The sequence below is a fragment of the Coregonus clupeaformis genome, chromosome 16, assembly GCF_020615455.1.
Source record: "Coregonus clupeaformis isolate EN_2021a chromosome 16, ASM2061545v1, whole genome shotgun sequence".
Classification (NCBI taxonomy): domain Eukaryota; kingdom Metazoa; phylum Chordata; class Actinopteri; order Salmoniformes; family Salmonidae; genus Coregonus; species Coregonus clupeaformis.
The window spans coordinates 35311434-35335750 of record NC_059207.1 but is presented as its reverse complement, the minus strand read 5'-3'; the positions used below and the strand labels follow the sequence as shown (position 1 = coordinate 35335750).

General features: G+C 44.5%; 1 protein-coding gene across 1 annotated transcript; it reads left to right on the top strand.

Moving 5' to 3' along the window:
- The first annotated feature begins 3958 nt into the window (after nucleotides 1-3958).
- On the top strand, nucleotides 3959-23935 carry LOC121584831 (protein dispatched homolog 3-like). The gene is made up of 21 exons (XM_041900974.1): nucleotides 3959-4562; nucleotides 7825-8844; nucleotides 9007-9226; nucleotides 9489-9625; nucleotides 9826-9960; nucleotides 10084-10244; nucleotides 10399-10538; nucleotides 10678-10769; nucleotides 10883-11047; nucleotides 11270-11431; nucleotides 11765-11914; nucleotides 12035-12171; nucleotides 12271-12440; nucleotides 12537-12667; nucleotides 12817-12992; nucleotides 13091-13217; nucleotides 13311-13456; nucleotides 13566-13725; nucleotides 13898-14011; nucleotides 14251-14423; nucleotides 22836-23935. Exons 2-21 carry the CDS (start codon nucleotides 7836-7838, stop codon nucleotides 23181-23183), a joined length of 4053 nt encoding a protein of 1350 aa, XP_041756908.1. The 5' UTR covers nucleotides 3959-4562; nucleotides 7825-7835; the 3' UTR covers nucleotides 23184-23935.
- The last annotated feature ends 382 nt before the right edge of the window (nucleotides 23936-24317 follow it).

Sequence of the window (24317 nt, the reverse complement as noted above, 5' to 3'; positions counted from 1 at the left end):
CACTACGCCGCCAGGGACTCAAATCCTGCAGTGCCAGACGTGTCCCCCTGCTTAAGCCAGTACATGTCCAGGCCCGTCTGAAGTTTGCTAGAGTGCATTTGGATGATCCAGAAGAGGATTGGGAGAATGTCATATGGTCAGATGAAACCAAAATAGAACTTTTTGGTAAAAACTCAACTTGTCGTGTTTGGAGGACAAAGAATGCTGAGTTGCATCCAAAGAACACCATACCTACTGTGAAGCATGGGGGTGGAAACATCATGCTTTGGGGCTGTTTTTCTGCAAAGGGACCAGGACGACTGATCCGTGTAAAGGAAATAATGAATGGGGCCATGTATCGTGAGATTTTGAGTGAAAACCTCCTTCCATCAGCAAGGGCATTGAAGATGAAACGTGGCTGGGTCTTTCAGCATGACAATGATCCCAAACACACTGCCCGGGCAACGAAGGAGTGGCTTCGTAAGAAGCATTTCAAGGTCCTGGAGTGGACTAGCCAGTCTCCAGATCTCAACCCCATAGAAAATCTTTGGAGGGAGTTGAAAGTCTGTGTTGCCCAGCGACAGCCCCAAAACATCACTGCTCTAGAGGAGATCTGCATGGAGGAATGGGCCAAAATACCAGCAACAGTGTGTGAAAACCTTGTGAAGACTTACAGAAAACGTTTGACCTGTGTCATTGCCAACAAAGGGTATATAACAAAGTATTGAGAAACTTTTGTTATTTACCAAATACTTATTTTCCACCATAATTTGCAAATAAATTCATAAAAAATCCTACAATGTGATTTTCTGGAATTTATTTTCTCATTTTGTCTGTCATAGTTGACGTGTACCTATGATGAAAATTACAGGCCTCTCTCATCTTTTTAAGTGGGAGAACTTGCACAATTGGTGGCTGACTAAATACTTTTTTTCCCCACTGTATGTGTGAATGTCTATCTGAATGAAAGAGTGTGCTTGTGTGCGTTTTATATTATTTAAATGTATATGTTCGACTTTACAAACTGCCTGAAAGTGCTTGCCTGCCAATATTTGTGATACATGTAAGTTGATGGAATGATGTCTGTTCAGATTGGATGGACTCATTAAACCCTAACAACAACAGTCTGGTATCTGTGAGATTGCTTTACAGGATATCCTCAATAATTGGTAAGATCTGAGAAATCATAAGATCTGCAGTCGTCCAATGCGTCCCCATTCAGTCCTCCAGATGGCTGTAACTCGCAGCAGTCTGGTAACTGTCGTCATTTTCCTCTGTTCTTAATAAGCAGGTGAGCTGAAATCACTGTAGATCTGTAGGATTATTCTGGGGTAAGATGGAATCCTATGCAGCTTCTTGAAAAGGACAATGACAAAGTGGCCTGCATGTTGCAGAGACAGATTGACTTGCACTCACACTCCTGGCCCTGTCTGCAACCCCATTCTCCCTGCCTAGCAAGTGCAACAACACCCGTTGTAATTGAGAAAACCAGCAGGAATTTAAATTTCAGGCTTATCTAAAATACTTATATTTAGCAATCATGGATTGCCTGTCGTCTCGTGTGTGAATGTTTGTGCGTACGCACACGCTGAGAAAATACTTTATATTTGTTTTGAAAGTTTGTGATGGATGAAGTGATTGATAAAAAGAATACAGGAGTGTATGTAATAAGACTATAACATTATCAAACCACTCATTCATGACAGAAATATGATTGAGGTGATTGCAATACTGTAGGTCTATGCCCAGTGTAGTGTATCGGTACATGGAGAGAATACAGTGCCTTCGGAAAGTATTAAGACCCCTTGACTTTTTCCACATTTTGGTAGGTTACAGCCTTATTCTAAAATTGCTGCCACCACCATGCTTCAACGTAGGGATGGTGCCAGGTTTCCTCAAGTACTGACGCTTGGTATTCAGGCCAAAGAGTTAAATCTTAGTTTCATCAGACCAGAGAATCTTGTTTCTCATGTCTGAGTCTTTAGGTGACTTTTGGCAAACTCCAAGCGGGCTGTCATGTGCCTTTTACTGAGGAGTGGCTTCCATCTGGCCACTTTACCATAAAGGCCTTATTGGTGGAGTGCTGCAGAGATGGTTGTCCTTCTGGAAGGTTCTCCAATCTCCACAGAGGAACTCTAGAGCTCTGTCAGAGTGACCATCGGGTTCTTGGTCACCTCCCTGACCAAGGCCCTTCTCTTGCTCAGTTTGGCCGGGTGGCCAGCTCTAGCAAGAGTCTTGGTGGTTCCAAACGTCTTCCATTTAAGAATGATGGAGGCCACTGTGTTCTTGTGGACATTCGATGCTGCAGAATTTTTGTTTGTACCCTTCCCCAGATCTGTGCCTCGACACAATCCTGTCTCAGAGCTCTATGGACAATTCCTTCGACCTCATGGCTTGGTTTTTGCTCTGACATGCACTGTCAACTGTGGGACCTTATATAGACAGGTGTGTGTCTTTCCAAATCAATTGAATTTACCACAGGTGGACTCCAATCAAGTTGTAGAAACATCTCAAGTATGATCAATGGAAACAGGATGCACCTGAGCTCAATTTCGAGTCTCATAGCAAAGGGTCTGAATACTTATGTAAATAAGGTATTTCTGTTTTTTATTTTTTATTAATTTGCAAACATTTCTAAAAACCTGTTTTTGCTTTGTCATTATTGGGTATTGTGTGTAGATTGCTGAGGATTTGTATTTATTTAATCAATTTTAGAATAAGGCTGTAACGTAACAAAATGTGGAAAAAGTCAAGGGTCTGAATACTTTCCGAAGGCACTATATACTTGCATATTGTATTTTACCATTATAAATATTATTTTTTCAGTTCATCAGTCACTTGGAGGACAGCAAATTGGACCCCTTCACTGACATGCTTGAGGACTCACCAGCTGTTGAGGACTCAGAGTGGGACATAGATTTCTGATTGAAAAATATAATTTCTATCTGGGTTGAATCCTACTCATGATCTGATACGAAAATAGTTTTTGGAAATTCAACTGAGGAGACCGAGAAATGGAATGTCATTGTGTTCAACATTCTTTGATTTCAACTGGTTTGAATATTTTGTAATTCTATATTTTGTAAACAAGGCCCTTCTCTCCCGATTGCTCCGTTTGGCCTGGCGGCCAGCTCTAGCTCTAAGAATGATGGAGGCCACTGTTTTCTTGGGGACCTTCAATGCTGCAGACATTTTTTGGTACCCTTCCCCAGATCTGTGTCTCAACACAATCCAGTCTCGGAGCTCTACGGACAATTCCTTCGACCTCATGGCTTGGTTTTTGCTCTGACATGCACTGTCAACTGTGGGACCTTTATATAGACAGGTGTGTGCCTTTCCAAATCATGTCCAATCAATTGAATTTACCACAGATGGACTCCAATCTAGTTGTAGAAACATCTCAAGGATAATTAATGGAACAGGATGCACCTGAGCTCAATTTCGAGTCTCATAGCAAAGGGTCTGAATACTTATGTAAATAAGGTATGTGGTTTTTATTTTTAACAAATTAGCAAAACAAATTAAACCTGTTTTTGCTTTGTCATTATGGGGTATTGTGTGTAGATTACTGAGGATTTGTATTTATTTAATCAATTTTAGAATGACGCTGTAACGTAATAAAATGTGGAAAAATACTTTCCGAAGGCACTGTATGTAAAATCATCACTGTATCGTAATAAACCAAAGTGATGTGACCACAAGCAGTCCTATCTAACCATATTATCCAATCATAGCAGTCTACTGTGGTAAATTCAATTTCATGTTGAATAATGATAGCTCTGAGAGCATTGCCTTTAACAAAATTCTTTAGATGTGAATGCAGGAGGGCCTTGTGGAACAAAAATGGGGCTCAGACTCCTGGGGTTGAAATGATATGGCCTACACCTTGTCTTCCACTGTATCCAGTTACTCTGATCAACCTCCTGTACTACCCCCCCCCCCCCTCCGCAGAGCCCCGGCCAGACCAAACCAACCAAATCCTCTGGAAGCAAAGGGGGACTCTACTGCAGTCTGTTGGCAAAACCTTCACGTTAGGCACATGTTTCTTGCCAAATAGAGCTTGAATCAGTCAGCCCTCTTTTTGCATTACCTGTTAGGCTGTGATGAGATTTATCCCCTGTCACACGTAGTGTCCTTGACGCCCAGGGCTGTGCTCCCCTCCCCTCCCCTTGGTGAGCCAGTCAGGAGAGAAGCCTGAACAAAGCCATGAGAGAGGAGCTGCTGGGAGAGTGAAAGAACTGATACTCTCACTGACTAAGTCGCCTGGACAACCAGGCACAGTAGGGAGGGAAGAGTGAGAGAAAGGGAGAAAATAACAAAACATAATTTTTATGGTAGCCAAGACTCATTGAACAATAGAAATATCTCAGAAGTCTTGTATCGGTGAGGCTGGGCTAAGGTGCAGGCTCTCTCCCTCCTGGAGCTAGAACACTATGAACATAAAACCAAGATCAACAGAGTGAATCAAGTGAACATCTGGAGAACAAGTTTGAAATGAAATTGTTCAGCACAGGTATGCATCCTCAGAGGACCCCATAGGGCTGCACATCCCATCAGTTCATACCTCTACTCTTCAAGCTCAGGTAAAATTCTCCGGCTCTGCCGTACACTAAATCTCTCTTTTTTTATTTAGAATTAACAGATGCTTAAATAATGAATTACACCCAACAACAACTGAGCATGGCATTATCCTGTTATTATCTCTCATTTACTAAGCCAAATAAGAGTCAATAGGTGGCAAGAAAAGGTCATCCCTACCAGCAGCCTCTGAGGAGCACAGCTGCAGTAAATGGAGCTCTCAGGTGGATAGAGAATCTTCAGAGACCTTGGCTTGCTGTAATGGGAGTATTCAAAAAAAACATCTGTCGTCAAACTTCACATGGCCCTGTAGATCTCCAGACAATCATTCTTCTTCTGCAATCACCCACCATCTCTCCCCCAGGTGTAGCGGCAGTAGTGAGCTTTGTGTTTGGGTTTACGGTACTTGCATGTGTTAAGGGATTCATCCATCTTTGCAAATATCAAACAAATGACTGTCATTAGGTGCAAATGAAGCATGAGTGAGGTATTTACACTTGAACTATGCTGAACCTTTATATCCTGGGGATCTGTGAAGAATAGAGGCATCACCCTCAGTGATTACCCTTTTAGTGATACTCAGTGCTCATACATAAGCAATGTCTGTCTTCTGGTGTGCTGGGCTGAGATTAATGTCCCTTTAAATGATGTTGCATGCTCTGTGAATTTAAACCATGCTGAATCTGTGGGGCAGGAGAAACTGTGAAATCCATATTGGATGAGATGGGGAAAGTATGAAACGAGGGAGGGGAGGAAGGAGAGCAGACGGGAGCATACCATTTTTGGCTGTTGTCAGTAAGAGAGGTTTTGTATGTATCCTCCTTATTCCCACCTTTCTAGACGCTTGTACACATACACACACGCATCAGCACATCCCCAGAAAGCAAGAAATAAAAGCCTTATGTGCCTGTTAGTGAGGGTGTGTTGGATGGCATACTGGGAATGTTTAGAGTGCCACATCAGATCCACAGGATACTAACACTCAGCATAGACAGCACAGTACCAAGAAAACAGCACATTGCCACACAACAGCAATAGTCACCAACTGGCATTCAACCCTGATTTGGTGCTTCACATTCCAAAGTCAACCCAAAAAGCTAGCATTTGGTCTGCAGGGGAAAGATATCTTTAGTTCTCTAGAAAGTTATTCACACAAGGATATTCATTCACCTCTTTCACTGCATTTTTTATAGTTGTATCAGGGCCATTGACATGTCACAGCATTGTAAATAATGTACAGAATTATCAACCTCATCCAATCAATTTCTCTTTGCTGTGGTAAATCTATAGTTGAAAATAACCTATAAATTCTGCTGGACAGTGTCTCTAGAATATGGGGCTAAAATTAAATGACAGACCAAGGAATGCGTAAGACTAGAATGACAAAGTTCATGCTGATTGAAACTTTTGAGAATGCTTTTGTTGTCCATAAATCTATTTTTATTCCCCACCTGCACAGCCTAAATTGACTTCCTCCGCTCTCAAGCATTAAAGAAAAATTAAAAAGTTGAATGATTCTGGCATCCTCATTCTCGCTTCAGCCCTGGGAGTGTTACCCTGCAGTTGAGGCTTCTCTCATAAAGATATTGTATGGCTGGAAAAGCAGCGCGGCTGAATTCATCAACAGGGGAAAAGGATGTGTCCCAGGAGCCTGTCAGAGACAGATTACTCCAGGAGGCATCGCAGTAATCTGCCTGATGGTGGGGGGAGCAAGGGACACTCTACTGTACATCCATGCTATGTCTGTGTAACGGTGTTCTCAGTAAACGACTGTACATCCATGCTATGTCTGTGTAACGGTGTTCTCAGTAAACGACCATTAACATGAAATACACAGCACTGCTTTAATAGCACAGTGTCTGCATAACTGAAGAGTGGTGTAAGTGTGAGGGGCCAGCATGGTGTTTCACCACAACTGATCAGCAATTCCAGGGATGTGGAAACAAACATGGCAGGTATGGAAATGTACAGAGCTAGCTAATTTTAGACTGCCTTGAATATTAAACCACACAAAGCTGCCTTTCATATTTGTTGATGTTGTAATGTAAGGTGCTCCCTTCCTCCTCCCTCTCATTTCCCCTCTTTCTCTCCCTCTCTCCTCTCCCCTCTTTTTCTCCTTCCCTCCCTCTCCCCTCTCAATGGACTGATCCTTTGTCTAATGAATTTGTCCTCAGAAGGGGCTGCAGACCCAGATGTTCTCCCAGTGCAGACATGTTGAACTGCTCTGTTCTCTCATTGAGGGCGAGCATTGGTGTCCATCTATGCCCTGAACAATGACATGGCACTGGGTGGACTCATTGTCATGGTCATCTCTTTGAATAGACTGTATTCGTGGCTATGTGCAGGTTCAGCTGCAAATGTGTATAGATAGCTAGCCTACTACGGCTGATAAATTATCATAATGCTTATCTTGGTTCTTGATCAACGGCCATAGGTTTACCAACCAAATTAACAATCGATTCAAACTCCCTTATCTTATCGGAAACGTAAATATTCAAGACCCAGGCTGAAGAGATATGGAAATTATGCTCCCACTCTTTTGGCCTCCCCGCCCCACCTAGATGACCCTGGAGCTCTAGTCTAAAGATAGTAGATGAATTGCCAATTTGTCGTTAGCACGATTATTGCCACGTGAATACCAAATTACTGCAGTATCCTTTGTTTGCAGTGGAGTGAAAAGAGGAAGGAACAATAGCTTGACACTATCAGAAGCTGTCTATCACCAGGGATAAAACCCCTCTCATATTCCACACCTCTCTAACATTCCACACGTCTCTCCCCTCTCCGTAATTAGACAAGTGAGATTATTTAATTTGCTGCAGATCAGCCAAACCCAAGTCGACTGCTGATATGGACAAAGACGCCAATGAGCACTCTAGGGGAAATATAGTTTTTTGCACACACTGAAGGAATGAGTGAGAGGCATGAAATTGCAGCCAATACTCTTTCTAAACTCCCAGCCTTAGTGTTCAGCATCTTAAACTGGCAGACGTACACTGCTTTGGACCGTTGAGGTCCATCTTCTTACTAAATTCTCCCCTTGACTTTTCTGTCAGCTGAATAACAACCCTGTGTGTCTTGGCTATTGCGGGATATATTTAATGGCTGTGCCCTTGCTGGCTGTGTACTGCAGAATACCCTGAACCACTATTATGCCTGCTCTGTAAATCACCTATAATTTATGTCTATGTTTTTCTGTCCAAGGACAGGAGAGGATTTACATTAGGAGAGTGAGTGATGATGAAGTACTGTGTGTGTTTGTGACAGGTGCTGCTGCCATGGACTTGGAAGACGAGCCATTGTTATTCCAGAGCAGCTGGGATGCTGAGAAAGAAGAGGAGCGAGAGGAGGAGGGTGGGGAGTCAGATACACAGACTAATGGGAGGAGCAGCACCACTGGAGGCAACAGGGTGTGGGGGGCGATGGGCTGGGTCTACACACAACCCTGGGTGAGTGGGGTTGTCCTGGGAGTTGGAGTCTTTCTCCCCTGTGCCCTCTCTGCCTACATGTTCCTATACTGCCCCCCATTGGACATAGACCTTTCCTACAGTGCCTTTGAGGTTCATAGCCACTTCTCCGCTGAGCGGTTTGATGCACTCACCATTGCCATAAAGACTCAGTTGGGGTCCTGGGACAGACGCAGGCGTGACGTGGACCACTATGACTCTACTGCTCTACAGGAGCTGCTGTTGGACATGCTGGGTAGGCAGGGAGATGGAACATCCAACAGGACATCACATGGAGGGCTGAACTCGAAATCTCTGAAAAATAAAATGTTCAAAAGAGTAGTAATGCAACAGAGAGGAGATGCCCTGAGTCGGCAAGAGACTGCGAGGCATGGAGAGGCTAGGGGTGGTAAAGTAGAGGTATGGGAGGAGGAAAAAAATACAACTAATTTAGGAAAATCTGAGAGTCGTGAGTCCATAGAGGGAGAGGGAGACAGTGAGAGATCTCAGACTAGGATGCGCAGGTTTGCTCCCAACTACTCATACCTGCAGAGCCAGGCCCTGTGGAGGATGGAGCTGGTTTTTGTAGCTCAGGGTGGGGGGGACAACAACATCTTCACCCCAGAGCGTCTCCGCACCATCCACCACATAGAGCGCCTGCTCATGCAGCATCCCCAGTTCCAGCAGTTCTGTTGGAAGCCTCTGGAGGTCCTGAGAGACCTGCCCCTGGGCCCCTCCTACTGCTCCCCTCCAAGCTCCCTCCTCTCCTACCTCTTCCCCAGTGAACAGGGAGGCAGGATCTACTACGACGGCATGGGACCCGACCTGGCTGACATCCATGGTGAGTCTGAGGTTTATAAAACTGGGCATATTCTGTAGGTACAGTTGCTGCTCTGCATGATTTAGTAGGGAGCTCATCTGCTTGAGGGAGATCAAGCAGAACATTAAAGGGAGCAGGCAGCGACGGTACCACTTTGATCTTCACTTGTGTTTCTGCTCCCAGGTGCTCTGAGTCTAGCGATCACCCACCCACAGTTCTACTGGTATGTGGATGAGAGTCTGGCCCCTGACCGACTCTCCTCCTCTCTCCTGCGCAGTGAGATCCAATTTGGAGCTCCGCTGCCCTCTTACTGCTCCCTCCAGGACCGGCCTGAGGAGCAGAGAAGCCGCTTCAGGAACTTTGTGGTTCAGTACGCTGACATCCTGGCTCAGCAGTCCACCAGGTGGGTTATGGCTTATGGGCCCTCTGCCAATGCTGATGATACGCTGTGTGCTGTGTAAACTCTAGAAGAACCACATTCTAAAAGACATAAAAGAGCCATAAGATGAACTGATGCTGTTTTTAATTTCTCACAAGACTTCAACTCTCCAGACCAATTGTAATTAAGCACAATCAAAGAGTCCCTCCTTTCATGACACCCACATACTATTATTTCATTCTCTGTCTCTGACTGTCTCCTTATCTCTGGGTTTGTGTGATGCTAGCCAGGTGAAGGTGTTGTATGGGGGCACAGAGCTGTTTGATAACGAGGTGAGACAGACCTTCCACAGTGACATGTTGCTGGCGCTGATCAGTGGAGGCTGCATCACTCTGCTGGTCTATTTCCTCACCTCCTTCTCAAGTAAGGTCCCATGCACTCTCCCACCTGCATTAGATACTACATGCATGTTATTCCAACATCTCCTATAGGTCATATGCTGTTATACATAGAATCTGTGAAAAGCTAGCATCAGTATCTAATTCTTAGTATTATTCTTATTATTTTGATACCACATACAAAACATGAGGTCTTGCAGTCAGTCATTTGGTGTGTCTCTACAGTGTTCCTGACATTCTTTGGGCTCACTAGCATTGGTCTGAGCTGCCTGGTGGCTCTCTTCCTCTACCATGTGGTCTTTGGGGTGAGATACCTGGGCATCCTCAATGGAGTTGCAGCCTTTGTGATCATTGGCATTGGTGAGTGACAATATGAAAATATATTCTAGAATTTCTCTCATGACCAAACTGGTTGAGAAACAACATCTTTGTTACAGATAACATCCCTCTCTTTCTTCTGTTTCCCCTCTTACTGTTCTCCAGGTGTGGATGATGTGTTTGTGTTCATGAGTACCTTCAGACAGGCTTCCCACTTAGTCCATCCAGTCCAGAGGATGGTGTACACGGTGAAAACAGCTGGCCGGGCCACCTTCCTCACCTCCTTCACCACCGCAGCCGCATACGCTGCTAACACCTTCTCACAGGTACTCAGAAGAATTGTCAGTCCATATTGTATTATCCTTCCAAAGGGAATGCAAAATAAATTAATGGCTGTGAGGTGGAACTGTCTGTACATGTATGTGTATCAATATGAAAGCATGATGTAAATGTATTGAGGTCTTTTGCCCTTCCAATCAGATTCCGGCCGTGCATGACTTTGGCCTGTTCATGGCCCTCATCGTCAGCTGCTGCTGGCTTTGGGTGTCCATCCTCATGCCCGCTGCCCTGTGTATCTGGACCCAGTGTGTTGACCCCCAGGAGAATGCCTGTCTCAAATGGTGTGATTCCATCTTTCCTCCTTTTTTGCTAGAGAACAGAGTTCCTATTGTTGTGGTGCTTGCCTTTTCATTCTGTTTTCCTATTATGAACAAAGTGTGATTCTAAAGCTGTGTCTCTCTGATACGCTTCCTCTTAAAGGTGGAAGGCACTTGCAGGACTGTCAGTGAGCCACAGTCCTTTGTCAGATGAGGATGACGATGTGGCCCTACTGTCAGTGGAGATGGAGCCAGGTGAGATCCATATCTGAACAGAGCTAAATTAAAGAAGGGCACAAGAATGAAAGCTAATAGTAGAGTCCCGACACCATTCACCCCCTCTCTCTGTCTCACCCTGTCTCATTCAGGCTCCTGTGACACAGATGTAGATGCAGCCATTCTGTCCCTGTCAGTGGAGACCTCTCTCTCATCACCAGAGCAGGGGACTTCAGGCGTGGTCAGCGCTTACCTTCAGTGGGCTCTGAGGCACTGGGTGGCAGAGCCAGCCGTGGAGAAACGTAACGTCATTCTAGGTAATGGCTCTGTCTGTCTGCAGCGGTTGGGAGGACCACCACATCTCATGATGCCCATATTCCTTTTTCAACTTTTATCAGCAATATCCATGAGTGTTTTGTATTGTCTATCCCTGAATCCTCTTCACAAAAAAGCAATTTAATCATATTCTTCTCCCCTCAGTGATCTACCCCATCTGAACTGCCCATCTTACAGGCCAGTCTTTGTCTTGCTGCCCATAGGAATCTACATCCTGGTCCTGTTGCTGTCTGCTGGCTGCTGCTGCCTCCTGCGGCCGGCAACTCACGCCCCGTTACTGTTTCGTCCAGACACCAACCTCCAGACTCTACTGGGACTGAGGAACAACCTCAGTGCCCAGGGCGTATCCTGCCACATGTGCTCTGGTGAGACGTCACCATCAATCAGTGTGATGGAACCCAGATGGGTGTAAAGTAAACTGATTACACTACTTTCATCCCAAATGAAACTCCCCTGTCCTGCAACTGTCTGGCTGTAAATGTCTTTATGCAACATTTCAATTCATTTTAGACTGGGATATTAATTTACAGTCGACTCCTGGTAAGAGCTGACTCCATTACATTATTTTTCTTGCTATGGGTATTTGCATGCTCCAATTCAGTGCTCACATTCACAACACTCCCAGGACATTGCATATATCAGGATATTAAGCTCTGCCAATAATTTAGCATTGAATCGAAATGTCCCATTTCCTGCAGGTCTGTTCATGGAGAAACCTCATCTTCTGCACAGCCCTACCCATACTACCCCCTCCATGGCTGGGTTTAACCCCCAACAACATACACAGAGCCCTTCAAACTCAACTCTACAGAGCCCAATCACACCAAGCACTTCCTCCATCACAACAGGTACTGGATAGAATGTTAACATATCTAAATAGGATCCACATGAATATATACCTGGCAATGTTCGAATGTGTGCCTCTATTTATCTACTGCTACTACTACTACTGTATCCTTTCATGGCAGGGCCTCTGCTGACAGTGTATGTCTCTAAGCTGGATATGGGCACTTCTATCACTCTGTACCGCTTCTCTCTGAATACTAGCATGCCCTCGCCTTGGAAAGGCCTCAGTCCCAAGAATGGAGAAGTTCCATCCTTTCAGGTTAGATGACCCTCAAAAACGTGTTATTACTGGGTTATGATCTAATATCTAACCTCTGGTAGTCAGCTTCATCATATAACTTCTGGTGTCTCTAAACAGGCGTACATTGAACCTCACAGCAACTTCAGCATGCACATGACTGTGTGCGTGTCCCATGTGTACCACCCCCACCCTCGCTGGTTGATCACTTCCCAGTCATGTGACCCACGCCACGGCTGGAGGTCAGAGTTCAGCTTCTATGTGGCATCGGCTGAGCAGCAGCACAGCAGGTAAAAGGAATGACGAGGGACAGATGATGGAGGAATAGAGAACAGTCAAGCTGTTTGTGGTCAAGTTGTTGACACAGCTGTCCTTGTGCCTCCCAGGAGGCTGTACTTTGCCCAGCACAAGCTTAGTCCTCATCCCAGCCGAGTGTGTGCAGAACCACCTGGTTGTGTGATCAGCTCCGGGCCTGACGGACCCACACGAGGCTCCTTCTACACACCGCTCCCCACAGGTAAGAGCGGGAGAACATCTGGAGCCAGAAGATATCAGTGAACTGCATGAATACTCAGCATTGGTTTGAAATACAAGCATGTACTATGATTTGTTGCTTATGAATGTGAGGGAGTGACCTTTTTTCCTCATTTGTACCTTGTTTAAAAGATTCCACCTCAACCAAAAGGTCCAAGACCTCCGGTTTTAACCCCTGTAGTGGAGGTGGCTGTGGCCAGCCAGCAGTCCGTCCTCTGGTTGACACTGGTGCCATGGTGTTTGTGGTGTTTGGAATACTGGGAGTCAACCGCACCCAACGCACAGACAACCACGTCATTGGGGACATGGTGAGGGGCCAACTGCGAGACAATAACAATATGAAGGTGTAATTTAATAATCAATACTGTTTTAGTGGTATTGATTTGTTCTCAAATTCTCTCCAAAGGGCAGTGTGATATTTGATCCAAACTTTGATATCTTCCAAGAGATTGGACACCTCTGCCAAATCTGTAAAGTCATCAGTGCTAATAAACAGCTTGTGAAGCCGGGAGGAGCCCAATGTTTACCCTCCGGTAAAAACTGCACAGACAGTCTAACACATCTAACAGCACACATACACAAACCATGTTTGATATGAGTTACATTTATTCTCTCTCTCTCTTCAGGCAACAAGCTTTCTTCTATCCTGCCCTTACTCCACCCAGACTGCCACTCCCTCCCTGAGCCCAACCTGCTGCCAGGCCAGCTGTCCCATGGGGCCGTGGGGACGCACGGTGGCAGAGTGCGCTGGCTCTCCATGGCCTTTGAGTCTGTGAGTGCCAGCCACTGTTGTCCATGGTGTATACTACCACCTCTAATGTTATAACTCAGGTCTGTGCCAGTAACAGAGCTCATGTATTTTTCATCTGTCTGTTCCTAAGACCACCTACAAGGGGAAATCCTCTTTCCAGACTCGCTCAGACTTCCTCCAGTGGGAGACCTTCCTACAAGAGCAGCTCTCAGCTCTCCCAGAATCCTCTGCTCTACGGAGAGGTTTCCAGACCTGTGAGCACTGGAAGCAGATCTTTATGGAAATCATAGGCAAGTGGAGAAGCCGGAGGACACAGCTGTTCCATACCCAGGGCACAATCCATTTTTTTGACTACCTGTCGAGCAGCTAATAAATATGATCATATGTAAAATATTATTATTTCAGTCCTTCTGGGAATGTAACTTTCCTGTGCTGACTGACTCCTTCCTGGGTTTTATGTAGGTGTGGAGAGCGCCCTCTGCAGTCTGCTCCTGTCCCTGGCCATCTGTGTGGCAGCTGTGTCTGTTTTCACTGCCCATACACTTCTGCTGCTGCCTATACTGCTCACCATCCTGGGTAAGACACTGCTGATCATGCCTGTATTTTTATCAGGATGGTCCATTGTGAATAGACTGCAGAGAAAGGTCTCCAATAATTTGATACAATGCAGTATTGATGTGTTATTGGGAATAACGTAAGAGGCAGTAATTAACTGTTGTAATGTACATACTGTATGTTCTGTGGTTTTAGCCGTGGGAGGATTAGGGGGTCATCTGTCTGTCAGTGTGTGACTGTGATCTCTTGACCATATGCAGGGGTCATCTGTCTGGTGGTGGCCATCATGTACTGGCTGGGCTGGGAGTTGGGGGCTGTGGAGGCCATCTCTCTGTCCATCCTAGTGGGCTCCTCAGTGGACTACTGCCTGCACCTGGTGGAGGGCTACCTGCTGGCTGGGGAGACCTTACCAGCCACACTAGGACACACTATGGTACGTACAACACAATCTGATATGTACAGTGGGGGAAAAAAGTATTTAGTCAGCCACCAATTGTGCAAGTTCTCCCACTTAAAAAGATGAGAGAGGCCTGTAATTTTCATCATAGGTACACGTCAACTATGACATACAAAATGAGAAAAAAATCCAGAAAATCACATTGTAGGATTTTTAATGAATTTATTTGCAAATTATGGTGGAAAATAAGTATTTGGTCAATAACAAAAGTTTCTCAATACTTTGTTATATACCCTTTGTTGGCAATGACACAGATCAAAGGGTGTAAGTCTTCACAAGGTTTTCACACACTGTTGCTGGTATTTTGGCCCATTCCTCCATGCAGATCTCCTCTAGAGCAGTGATGTTTTGGGGCTGTCGCTGGGCAACACGGACTTTCAACTCCCTCCAAAGATTTTCTATGGGGTTGAGATCTGGAGACTGGCTAGGCCACTCCAGGACCTTGAAATGCTTCTTACGAAGCCACTCCTTCGTTGCCCGGGCGGTGTGTTTGGGATCATTGTCATGCTGAAAGACCCAGCCACGTTTCATCTTCAATGCCCTTGCTGATGGAAGGAGGTTTTCACTCAAAATCTCACGATACATGGCCCCATTCATTCTTTCCTTTACACGGATCAGTCGTCCTGGTCCCTTTGCAGAAAAACAGCCCCAAAGCATGATGTTTCCACCCCCATGCTTCACAGTAGGTATGGTGTTCTTTGGATGCAACTCAGCATTCTTTGTCCTCCAAACACGATGAGTTGAGTTTTTACCAAAAAGTTATATTTTGGTTTCATCTGACCATATGGCATTCTCCCAATCCTCTTCTGGATCATCCAAATGCACTCTAGCAAACTTCAGACGGGCCTGGACATGTACTGGCTTAAGCAGGGGGACACGTCTGGCACTGCAGGATTTGAGTCCCTGGCGGAGTAGTGTGTTACTGATGGTAGGCTTTGTTACTTTGGTCCCAGCTCTCTGCAGGTCATTCACTAGGTCCCCCCGTGTGGTTCTGGGATTTTTTTTTTTTTGAGAACTCTGTTTATTAAGTTTTACACACACACAGACAAGACAAAGCAATATAAATAATATACTCAACTAGAAAAAAAATACAAATAATACATATAAAAAAAAAATAACTTTAAAGATACCATACTTTAGACAAGTTAAACACACCAGGCAGAAGGCTACAAAAGGTTAAAGGGCAATCTATAGAATAGGGACAGAGCAAACACCTCACCATTGTTCCTGTAAACAGTTAAGGGATGGGGTGGAGAAATGCAACCACTCACAGACAGTCAAGGCCACAGACCAATCATCCACTGGACCAAAAAAAAAAAAAAAGTTTACAATGCTTTAAAATAAAAAATGAATATTGATAATTTTATGTAGGCGTGAACAGAATTAAAAAATAAAAATAACTGGGAAAAACAAGCTCACACCTTAGTCTCTGCCCGGGCGAGATGAATAAGGCATCCGCAGGTCACAATCAATAAGCACATCAACCTTAATGCCCCCCACCCCCACCCCAGAAAAAAACACAGAGAAATGCTCATCCAACCCCTAAGTCACAGGGGGGTCAAATACGGACTTATTTTGGTTTTAATAGGAATGCCATCAGAGGATGGACTGTTTAAAGTAAGACCGGAATGGAGCCCAAGCCTCATTAAACAGTTTGGGGTTCCCACGTGAATTGAATTTAATTTTTTCTAGTTTCAGAGAGCACAACACATCTCTCACCCAATATTTATAAGATGGGGAGCTGCCATCTTCCAGTTCTGTAGTATTAGCCGTCTAGCTAAAAGAGTTGTATAAGCAACAGTGTCCGACTGGATTCTTGACAGGGGGGTGCTTATGGGCAGTACTCCAAAAAGGGCTGTAAGGGGGAGAGGGATCTATAACAGTGTTATATATATCAGAGAAACATTTAAATATTAATTCCCAGAAACCTGACAGTTTATGACAGCCCCAGAACATATGCAACAGTGTGGCCGGCTCAATTTTACATCTGACACAGGTAGGATCAAAATCAGAGAATATTCTTCCAAGTCTGGCCCCAGACCAGTGGATACGGTGAACCACCTTGAATTGAATGAGGCTGTGTCTAGTGCTAAAAGAGGACGAATGCACCCTGCGCAGCACAGATTCCCAGGTGTCTTCCCCAAGTTCCTCCCCCAAATCCTTTTCCCATCGAGTTTTTAAAGGCACCAAAGAAGGGTTCTGTAAGTCATGAATGATTGCATATACATCTGAAATTGCGCCCCTAGGAAGCTTGTTCAGCTCCAGGATGCTCTCTATAGCTGTATTCACAGGCCTATGGGGAAATTCAGGTGTGTTAGCTCTGACAAAGTTCCTAGTCTGGAGATAGCGGAAAAAGTGGGATTGGGGGAGGTTGAACCTTTCCTGTAGCTGAGCAAAAGAGGCAAATGTATCATCAAAGAATAATTGGGCTAGTGAGGAGAGGCCTAGTGAGTGCCAGATGTCAAAAGCCCCATCATTCAAAGATGGAGGAAATAAAATGTTCTGATTGATTGGGCCTGATAGAGAAAAGCCTCGAAGGCCAAAGGCTAAGCGGAACTGATTCCAAATTTTAAGAGACTGCTTTACAATTGGGTTGACACACCTTTTGCCTAGGGACACTGGGAGAGACAGGCACAACACAGAAGAAAGTGCAGCAGGTTTACACGATTCAGACTCCATCTGGACCCAGATTGGTCTAGGGCCAGTAGGATCAGTCTGCAGCCAGTACAGAAGGGCTCTGAAATTTGCAGCCCAATAGTATGTCTGAAAATTTGGTAGAGCTAAACCCCCCAATGACTTAGGCTTCTGTAAATGTTTTCTACCAATCCGTGGTACCTTGCCATCCCAAATAAAATGCATGAATGTTTGATCCAGTGAAATAAAAAAAGATTTTGGAATAAAAATGGGTAGACATTGAAATAAATATAGAAATTTGGGCAACACACTCATTTTAATGACATTAATCCTTCCGATAAGAGAAAGAGGTAGCGCATTCCAAAAAGCAAAAGATTGTTTCAAACTGTCTGCTAGAGCAACCAAGTTTTCCTGAAACAGATTTGAATATTTCCTTGTCACTTTAACTCCCAAGTAGGTGAATTGATCCCGGACAATCCTAAACTGAGAACTTGTAAAAGAGCACTTTAAAGCAGCCTTGTTTACAGGAAAAAGCTCACTCTTGCCTAGATTCAGCTTGTACCCTGAGATTGATCCAAACCTTTTAAGAACAGATAAGGCGCGTGGCAATGAGGTATCAGGGTTAGAGATAAACAAAAGGAGGTCATCCGCATATAGCGAGACTTTCTGCTCTGAGCCCGTCCGGATTATTCCTTGAATGGCATCATTAGAGCGTAATGCAATGGCGAGAGGTTCGATTGCCAAAGCAAACAACAAGGGGGAGAGTGGACAGCCCTGTCTGGATCCGCGGTGCAAGGGAAAATAGTCAGAGGACAAGTTGTTAGACTGTACCGAAGCCATGGGGGAAAAATAAAGAATCTTTATCCACGCAATGAATTTGGGGCCAAAGCCAAATCTATAAAGGGTGGCTGTTAGGTAATCCCACTCAACGCGGTCAAACGCTTTTTCTGCATCAAGTGAGACCACCACCTCTGGGTCCTCCGACGCAGGGGAGTACAGTATATTCATAAGGCGCCTAATATTGAAAAACAAATGCCTATTTCTCACAAAGCCAGTCTGGTCAGAGTGTATTACTTGATGCAGCGAGCCTTCCATACGGATGGCTAAAAAAGCTTGGCTAGGATTTTGTAATCACAGTTTAAAAGCGAGATTGGGCGAAAGGATCCACATTCCAGGGGGTCTTTGTTTTTCTTTAATAGTAATGAAATTGAAGCTTGATAAAGACTAGGCGGTAGCTTTGAGGTATTAAGGCACTCTGCAAATAGTCGAGACAAGAATGGGCAAAGCAGACCAGAAAACGTCCTGTAAAATTCGGTTGGAAAACCATCCGGACCCGGTGATTTACCGCTTTTCATTGCGGACACTGCTGTTGCAATCTCCTCAGGTGTAAATTCTTCTTCTAGATAGTCATGGGTGTCTGTATCAATTGAAGGCATATTCAGGCCATTAAAGAAGGAATCAATCAGCAAAGGGTCTTGAGGGGATTCAGAGGTGTATAGCGCAGAATAAAATTGTTTGAATTGATCATTGATCTCTTTATGTATAACTGTGGTGGCACCAGACGGGGTCCTTATTTGTGGGATTAAACGTGAGGCCTCAGATTTACGGATCTGATGTGCAAGGAGTTTACTGGCCTTGTCACCTTGTTCATACACTCTGTACCGAGCTCGCAAGAGTAACTGTTCAGCTTGCCTGGTAGAAAGCTCATCAAATTCAGATTGGAGTAGTTGGCGCTCTTTATGCAGATCAGAGGAAGGAACCGTGGCATACTTCTCATCCAATGTGGCTATGGATTCGCTCAGGTCCCGAAGTCGCTGAGAGCGAACTCTGTTTTGGTTGGCTGTATAAGAAATAATTTGGCCACGTAGGTATGCTTTGAGAGACTCCCATATGGTAGAGCAGGACATACCTGGTGTTGAATTAGTTTCTAGGAATAAGGTGATTTCAGAAGAAATGAAATTGACAAACTCCTTATCTGAGAGTAAAATGGGGTTAAGACGCCATTGATAACACATAGGAGGTCGCTGGGGAAACTCTAGTTCAAGCACTAATGGTGAATGGTCTGAAATAACAATACTCTTGTAAGTACACTGCCGAAGGTTAGGCAAAAGTTTTTTGTCCAAAAAGAAGTAATCAATCCGGGAGTATGTTTGATGAACATGAGAATAAAAGGAATACTGTCTATCTGTAGGATGTAGGAAACGCCAGGCCTCAAACATGGCATATTTCTGAAGAAAGGCTTGAATAAGTAGGGCACATTTAGATGGGCCTGTAGTTGTTCGTGAGGACTTGTCAAGAACTGGGGACATTTTGCAGTTGAAATCCCCCCTAAAATCAATAAATGAGAATCTAAATTGGGTATAGCAGACAAAAAGGAAGAAATGAAACTTGTGTCATCCCAATTGGGAGCATAAACACTAGCCAAAACAAGAGGGGTAGAAAACAGTTTACCGGTTACTATGACGTATCGTCCCTTAGGATCAGCGATAACCTCAGAAGCTACAAAGGGAGTGACTTTATCAACCAAAATGGCAGCCCCTCTTGATTTACTATGAAAGTTAGAGTGGAACACTTGACCAACCCAGTCCCTACGCATCCTAAAGTGCTCACCAGTCCTCAAGTGAGTCTCTTGTAGAAATGCAACATTTGCATTCAAACCCTTTAAGTGTGTCAACACCCTCTTACGTTTCACTGGGTTATTAACCCCTTTGGTGTTCCACGAAATGTATTTGATCGCATTGTTTCGGCCCCTCTGGGCATTCCCGTTATACAACCCCGTCATTAGAGCATAGAATGGAAAAGCAATGAGCGCCCAGAAACCCCAGAATAACTTGTCTCAGAGTAATAATGTACGGTGGTAGATGTTGAGAAAAGTACCGAAAAAAACCCAAAAAGACAGAATGACAACATTAGAACTGAACAATTCAACCCCTCCCCCCACCCCCCTCCCCCCATCCCAGACAGTACCTCCCCAAACGAGGTACAAGCCTAAATAGAGCATGTTCTCTTCGCACAGTATGTCTGTGAGAGTGCGGTCTTAAACCTAAACCCACAGTCCCGCTCTTTAAAGTCGTGTTTTGTTAGTGGATCAAACAGCAAAAAGAGATAATCATTTTTTAAATAAAAGAAATTAAGGTGAATCCCTTGTGCAGACGAAATTACAAAAGCACCACTTGTAGATGTATATAATTATATTCCCAGTCTTATAACAGGCATTTGAGAGAGAAAATAAAGAAAATAAATAGAATGTGTAAAGGCTCTCAGCCGAAAACCTAATTTGAAGTAAGGAAATCGTAGTAAGACAATCAAAAATGATAACAATTATTATTATTATAATAGTTGTCTAGTTGAATGCTGAGACAGCTTACAACCAAGACCAAAAAACTACGTGTGCGCAACGTTTAACGCTTGCTGGGCATAAATGACGCTCAGAACTTTAAAATTTAAGTGAAGACCCCAAAAAAACGTGTCGCCTCGGGAAGCATTTACTGTTTACTGGGTCAATGCAAACGGATGCAGTAAGCAAATAACCAAGAATATTTTGAGTCACTGAGACACTATGTAAACAAACTGAATAGGTGAGCAAGACAGCCTAGAAAACACAGGAGTATAGTAAAACCGCAATACAATGAAATTAAAATGACTGAATGCTTGTAAGGCAAGCACACTAGATGATCAAAACATTAGATCACATCAAATAAGCCTGAATGGGTACGCCAACCCCCCAACTATACAAAATTAGCATGTTGTAGCTAAACATAGTTGTACCACAGGTGGGTTACTTACTATCCACAGTTCGCTAGCAACAGTTGCTGAACTATGAGCAAGTTCAAGACTTCTTGATGTGACGTTGAATGTGAGAGAGAGCCTCGTCCGGAGATTCAAATGTGTAGTCTTTACCATCATGAGATAGCCATAAACGGGCCGGGAATCGCAGTCCGTACTTCACACCTGGATGGTCCCGAAGTAGTCGTTTGGCCTGTCCGGAAAGCTGCGCGCTGCCTGGAAACAGTGGGGGAGTAGTCCTGGTAGATGGAGAAGCTCTGTCCTTGAAAGCTCAGAGTGGTATTGCGGGCTCGTCGGAGAATCTCCATCTTCTCATGGAAAAAGTGAACTCGAAGAATTATGTCACGGGGCCTCTCCCCATCCCGGGGCTTTGGGCGCAGCGACCGGTGGGCACGATCAATCAGGGGCTTTTCATCTAAGGCTAGAACATCTTTCAGCAGCCCAGAAACGAAATCCGTGGCGCGAGGCATTTCCGCTGACTCTGGGACTGATACAAGTCTCAGGTTATTGCGGCGAGAGAATCCCTCCAAACTTACACAGCTCTCCTTCACCTTTTTCAAATCCGCAGCTAGGCGTTTCACGTCAGCCTCCAGGGATGTAGTTAAGTCGGAGACATTTGTAGCGAAGGTCTCCAGTGCTGCAATCGTTGTAGTGTGCGACTCCATTGTTGTTTTGAGTGATGCGATTGCCGGCACCGTCTCGTTCCGCAGGATGGTTAGATCTGCTTTTAAAGTATCAGAAACCTCCTTTATTCGGGCCTCAATCGTAGCAACCACCTCCGTTTTCATTTCAACTATCTCAGAGCGTAGTAGTTTGATGGCCTCGAGAATGTTCACTTCAGCGCCGCCAGGCTAAGCCGCCCCCGGGTAGAGTATCGGTCCCCGGGTCGTCAGGCTCAGGGAGGGCGGTGATGAGAGTGTGTCTTGTAGGCCGGGTTTTCTCAAAGTCATGTTTTTGGCCTTATGTTTCGTCGACATGCTGATATTTGGAAGTAAAGTAGTCTTGGTTTTTACGGGAAGGGATCACCAAAATAATATATGAAAATAAATACGGTTTTGCTGCAAAATTCACATAAACTTTAAAAATACCACGGGAGCAAACGGAAAACACGTCAGTCGCACATGGCGTCCCTCCAATCCCCCCGGTTCTGGGATTTTTGCTCACCGTTCTTGTGATCATTTTGACCCCACGGGGTGAGATCTTGCGTGGAGCCCCAGATCGAGGGAGATTATCAGTGGTCTTGTATGTCTTCCATTTCCTAATAATTGCTCCCACAGTTGATTTCTTCAAACCAAGCTGCTTACCTATTGCAGATTCAGTCTTCCCAGCCTGGTGCAGGTCTACAATTTTGTTTCTGGTGTCCTTTGACAGCTCTTTGGTCTTGGCCATAGTAGAGTTTGGAGTGTGACTGTTTGAGGTTGTGGACAGGTGTCTTTTATACTGATAACAAGTTCAAACAGGTGCCATTAATACAGGTAACGAATGGAGGACAGAGGAGCCTCTTAAAGAAGAAGTTACAGGTCTGTGAGAGCCAGAAATCTTGCTTGTTTGTAGGTGACCAAATACTTATTTTCCACCATAATTTGCAAATAAATTCATAAAAAATCCTGCAATGTGATTTTCTGGAGAAAAAAATTCTCAATTTGTCTGTCATAGTTGACGTGTACCTATGATGAAAATTACAGGCCTCTCTCATCTTTTTAAGTGGGAGAACTTGCACAATTGGTGGCTGACTAAATATATTTTTTCCCCACTGTATCTATTATTGGCACATAAGGAATTTAATTTACATATTATATATTCTACTGTAAGAGAGCCAAACTCTCTTACAGTAGAATGAAGGATTTGCCTTTCGAATATTCTGTTTACTTAAAAGTCATGAATGCCACCGGGTTTAATGGAATACGGCTGAGGGTTATAATGCATAAAGAGAAAAGACTCATTATATAAATCTGTTGATATTCTCAGGATCTGTCAGCTAAAAGGCAGAGACGGACCTTAGATGCAGTGAACCACGTGGGAGTTGCCATAGTGTCCAGTGCTGTCACCACGGTCATTTCCACTGTCCCTCTCTTCTTCTGTGTCATCGTGCCTTTTGCTAAATTTGGTCAGATCGTGGCCATAAACACAGTAGTGTCCATCTTGTTCACCCTGACTGTGACAGCAGCCATGTTGGCCACCATGGGCCCTGCCAACTTCCACAGGCCTCCCGGTGCCGTGCTGAAGGCCAGCCTGGCAGTACTGGGCACCACAGCCTTTGGCGTTGCCCTGTGCTGGGCAGGAGGGCAACTTGGACCAGTCCCTGGCACACAGTAGTCACCATGTGACCACAAAAACTCAACCACTACTGTTACCTCTGTAAGAAGAACTAAGAGGCTTGGTCTAAACCTCAGTTTAGTATTGTTCTGTACATGCAGGTGGAAGGTTTCAGATAAGTAAAAGCATCTTATTGAAGTAGACCTTTCTTGGTGTAGATAAAGTTGAATATTTTTTTTACCAAAGAATAGAATATGATCTCTTGAGAATAAATAGTCTGCAGAATAGGTTTTGGTTTCTGTTTTTTGCAGCCTACTGCCCAGAGAAGGAGATTACACAATGGGGATTAAATACTGGTTGGGTCCACGTTACTCTGTTCCTGAGAATCATTTTTTTCTTCTGAAAATTACTGGCTTCTCTGACCTGCTGTTAGCACTGACCTAATCTCTGGCGGTAAGAAACCACACTTTGAGGTCCAAAAAGACAGGTGTTGAATCATAAAAATATACAAATGATTATGTCATGCACTCCCTTATTCCATTGATAAGCCTATCACTCACATCACACCTCTTCACTTATCTGATTGTTCAGAAGAGAATGTTACAAGTCATAAGATTATTCAAGACAAGGCCAGTGTAAATTGGGAGGAATGTAAAAACTGGGATAAAAGGTGCTTTACTTTACTGGCCTCACTCTTGTCCAGTCTATATGTGTAGATCTTAGATGTAGTGTGAGATATCCCATCGGGTTCTTGGTCACCTCCCTGACCAAGGCCCTTCTCCCCCGATTGCTCAGTTGGGCCGGGCGGCCAGCTCTAGGAAGAGTCTTGGTGGTTCTAAACATCTTCCATTTAAGAATGATGGAGGACACTGTGTTCTTGAGGAACAATGCTGCAGACATTTTTTGGTACCCTTCCCCAGATCTGTGCCTCGACACAATCCTGTTTCGGAGCTCTATGGACAATTCCTTCGACCTCATGGCTTGGTTTTTGCTCTGACATGCACTGTCAACTGTGGGACCTTACATAGATAGGCATGTGCCTTTCCAAATCATGTCCAATCAATTGAATTTACCACAGGTGGACTCCAAGTTGTAGAAACATCTCAAGGATGATCATTGGAAACAGGATGCACCTGAGCTCAATGTCGAGTCTCAGAGCAAAAGGTCTGAATACTTATGTAAATAAGGTATTTC

Coding starts and splice junctions, on each gene's coding strand:
- LOC121584831 (XM_041900974.1), top strand. CDS start 7,836: ATGGACTTGGAAGACGAGCCATTGTTATTCCAGAGCAGCTGGGATGCT. Junction 10,770..10,882: donor GTCAGTGGAGATGGAGCCAG/GTGAGATCCATA, acceptor TGTCTCATTCAG/GCTCCTGTGACACAGATGTA. Junction 13,457..13,565: donor TCTCCATGGCCTTTGAGTCT/GTGAGTGCCAGC, acceptor TCTGTTCCTAAG/ACCACCTACAAGGGGAAATC.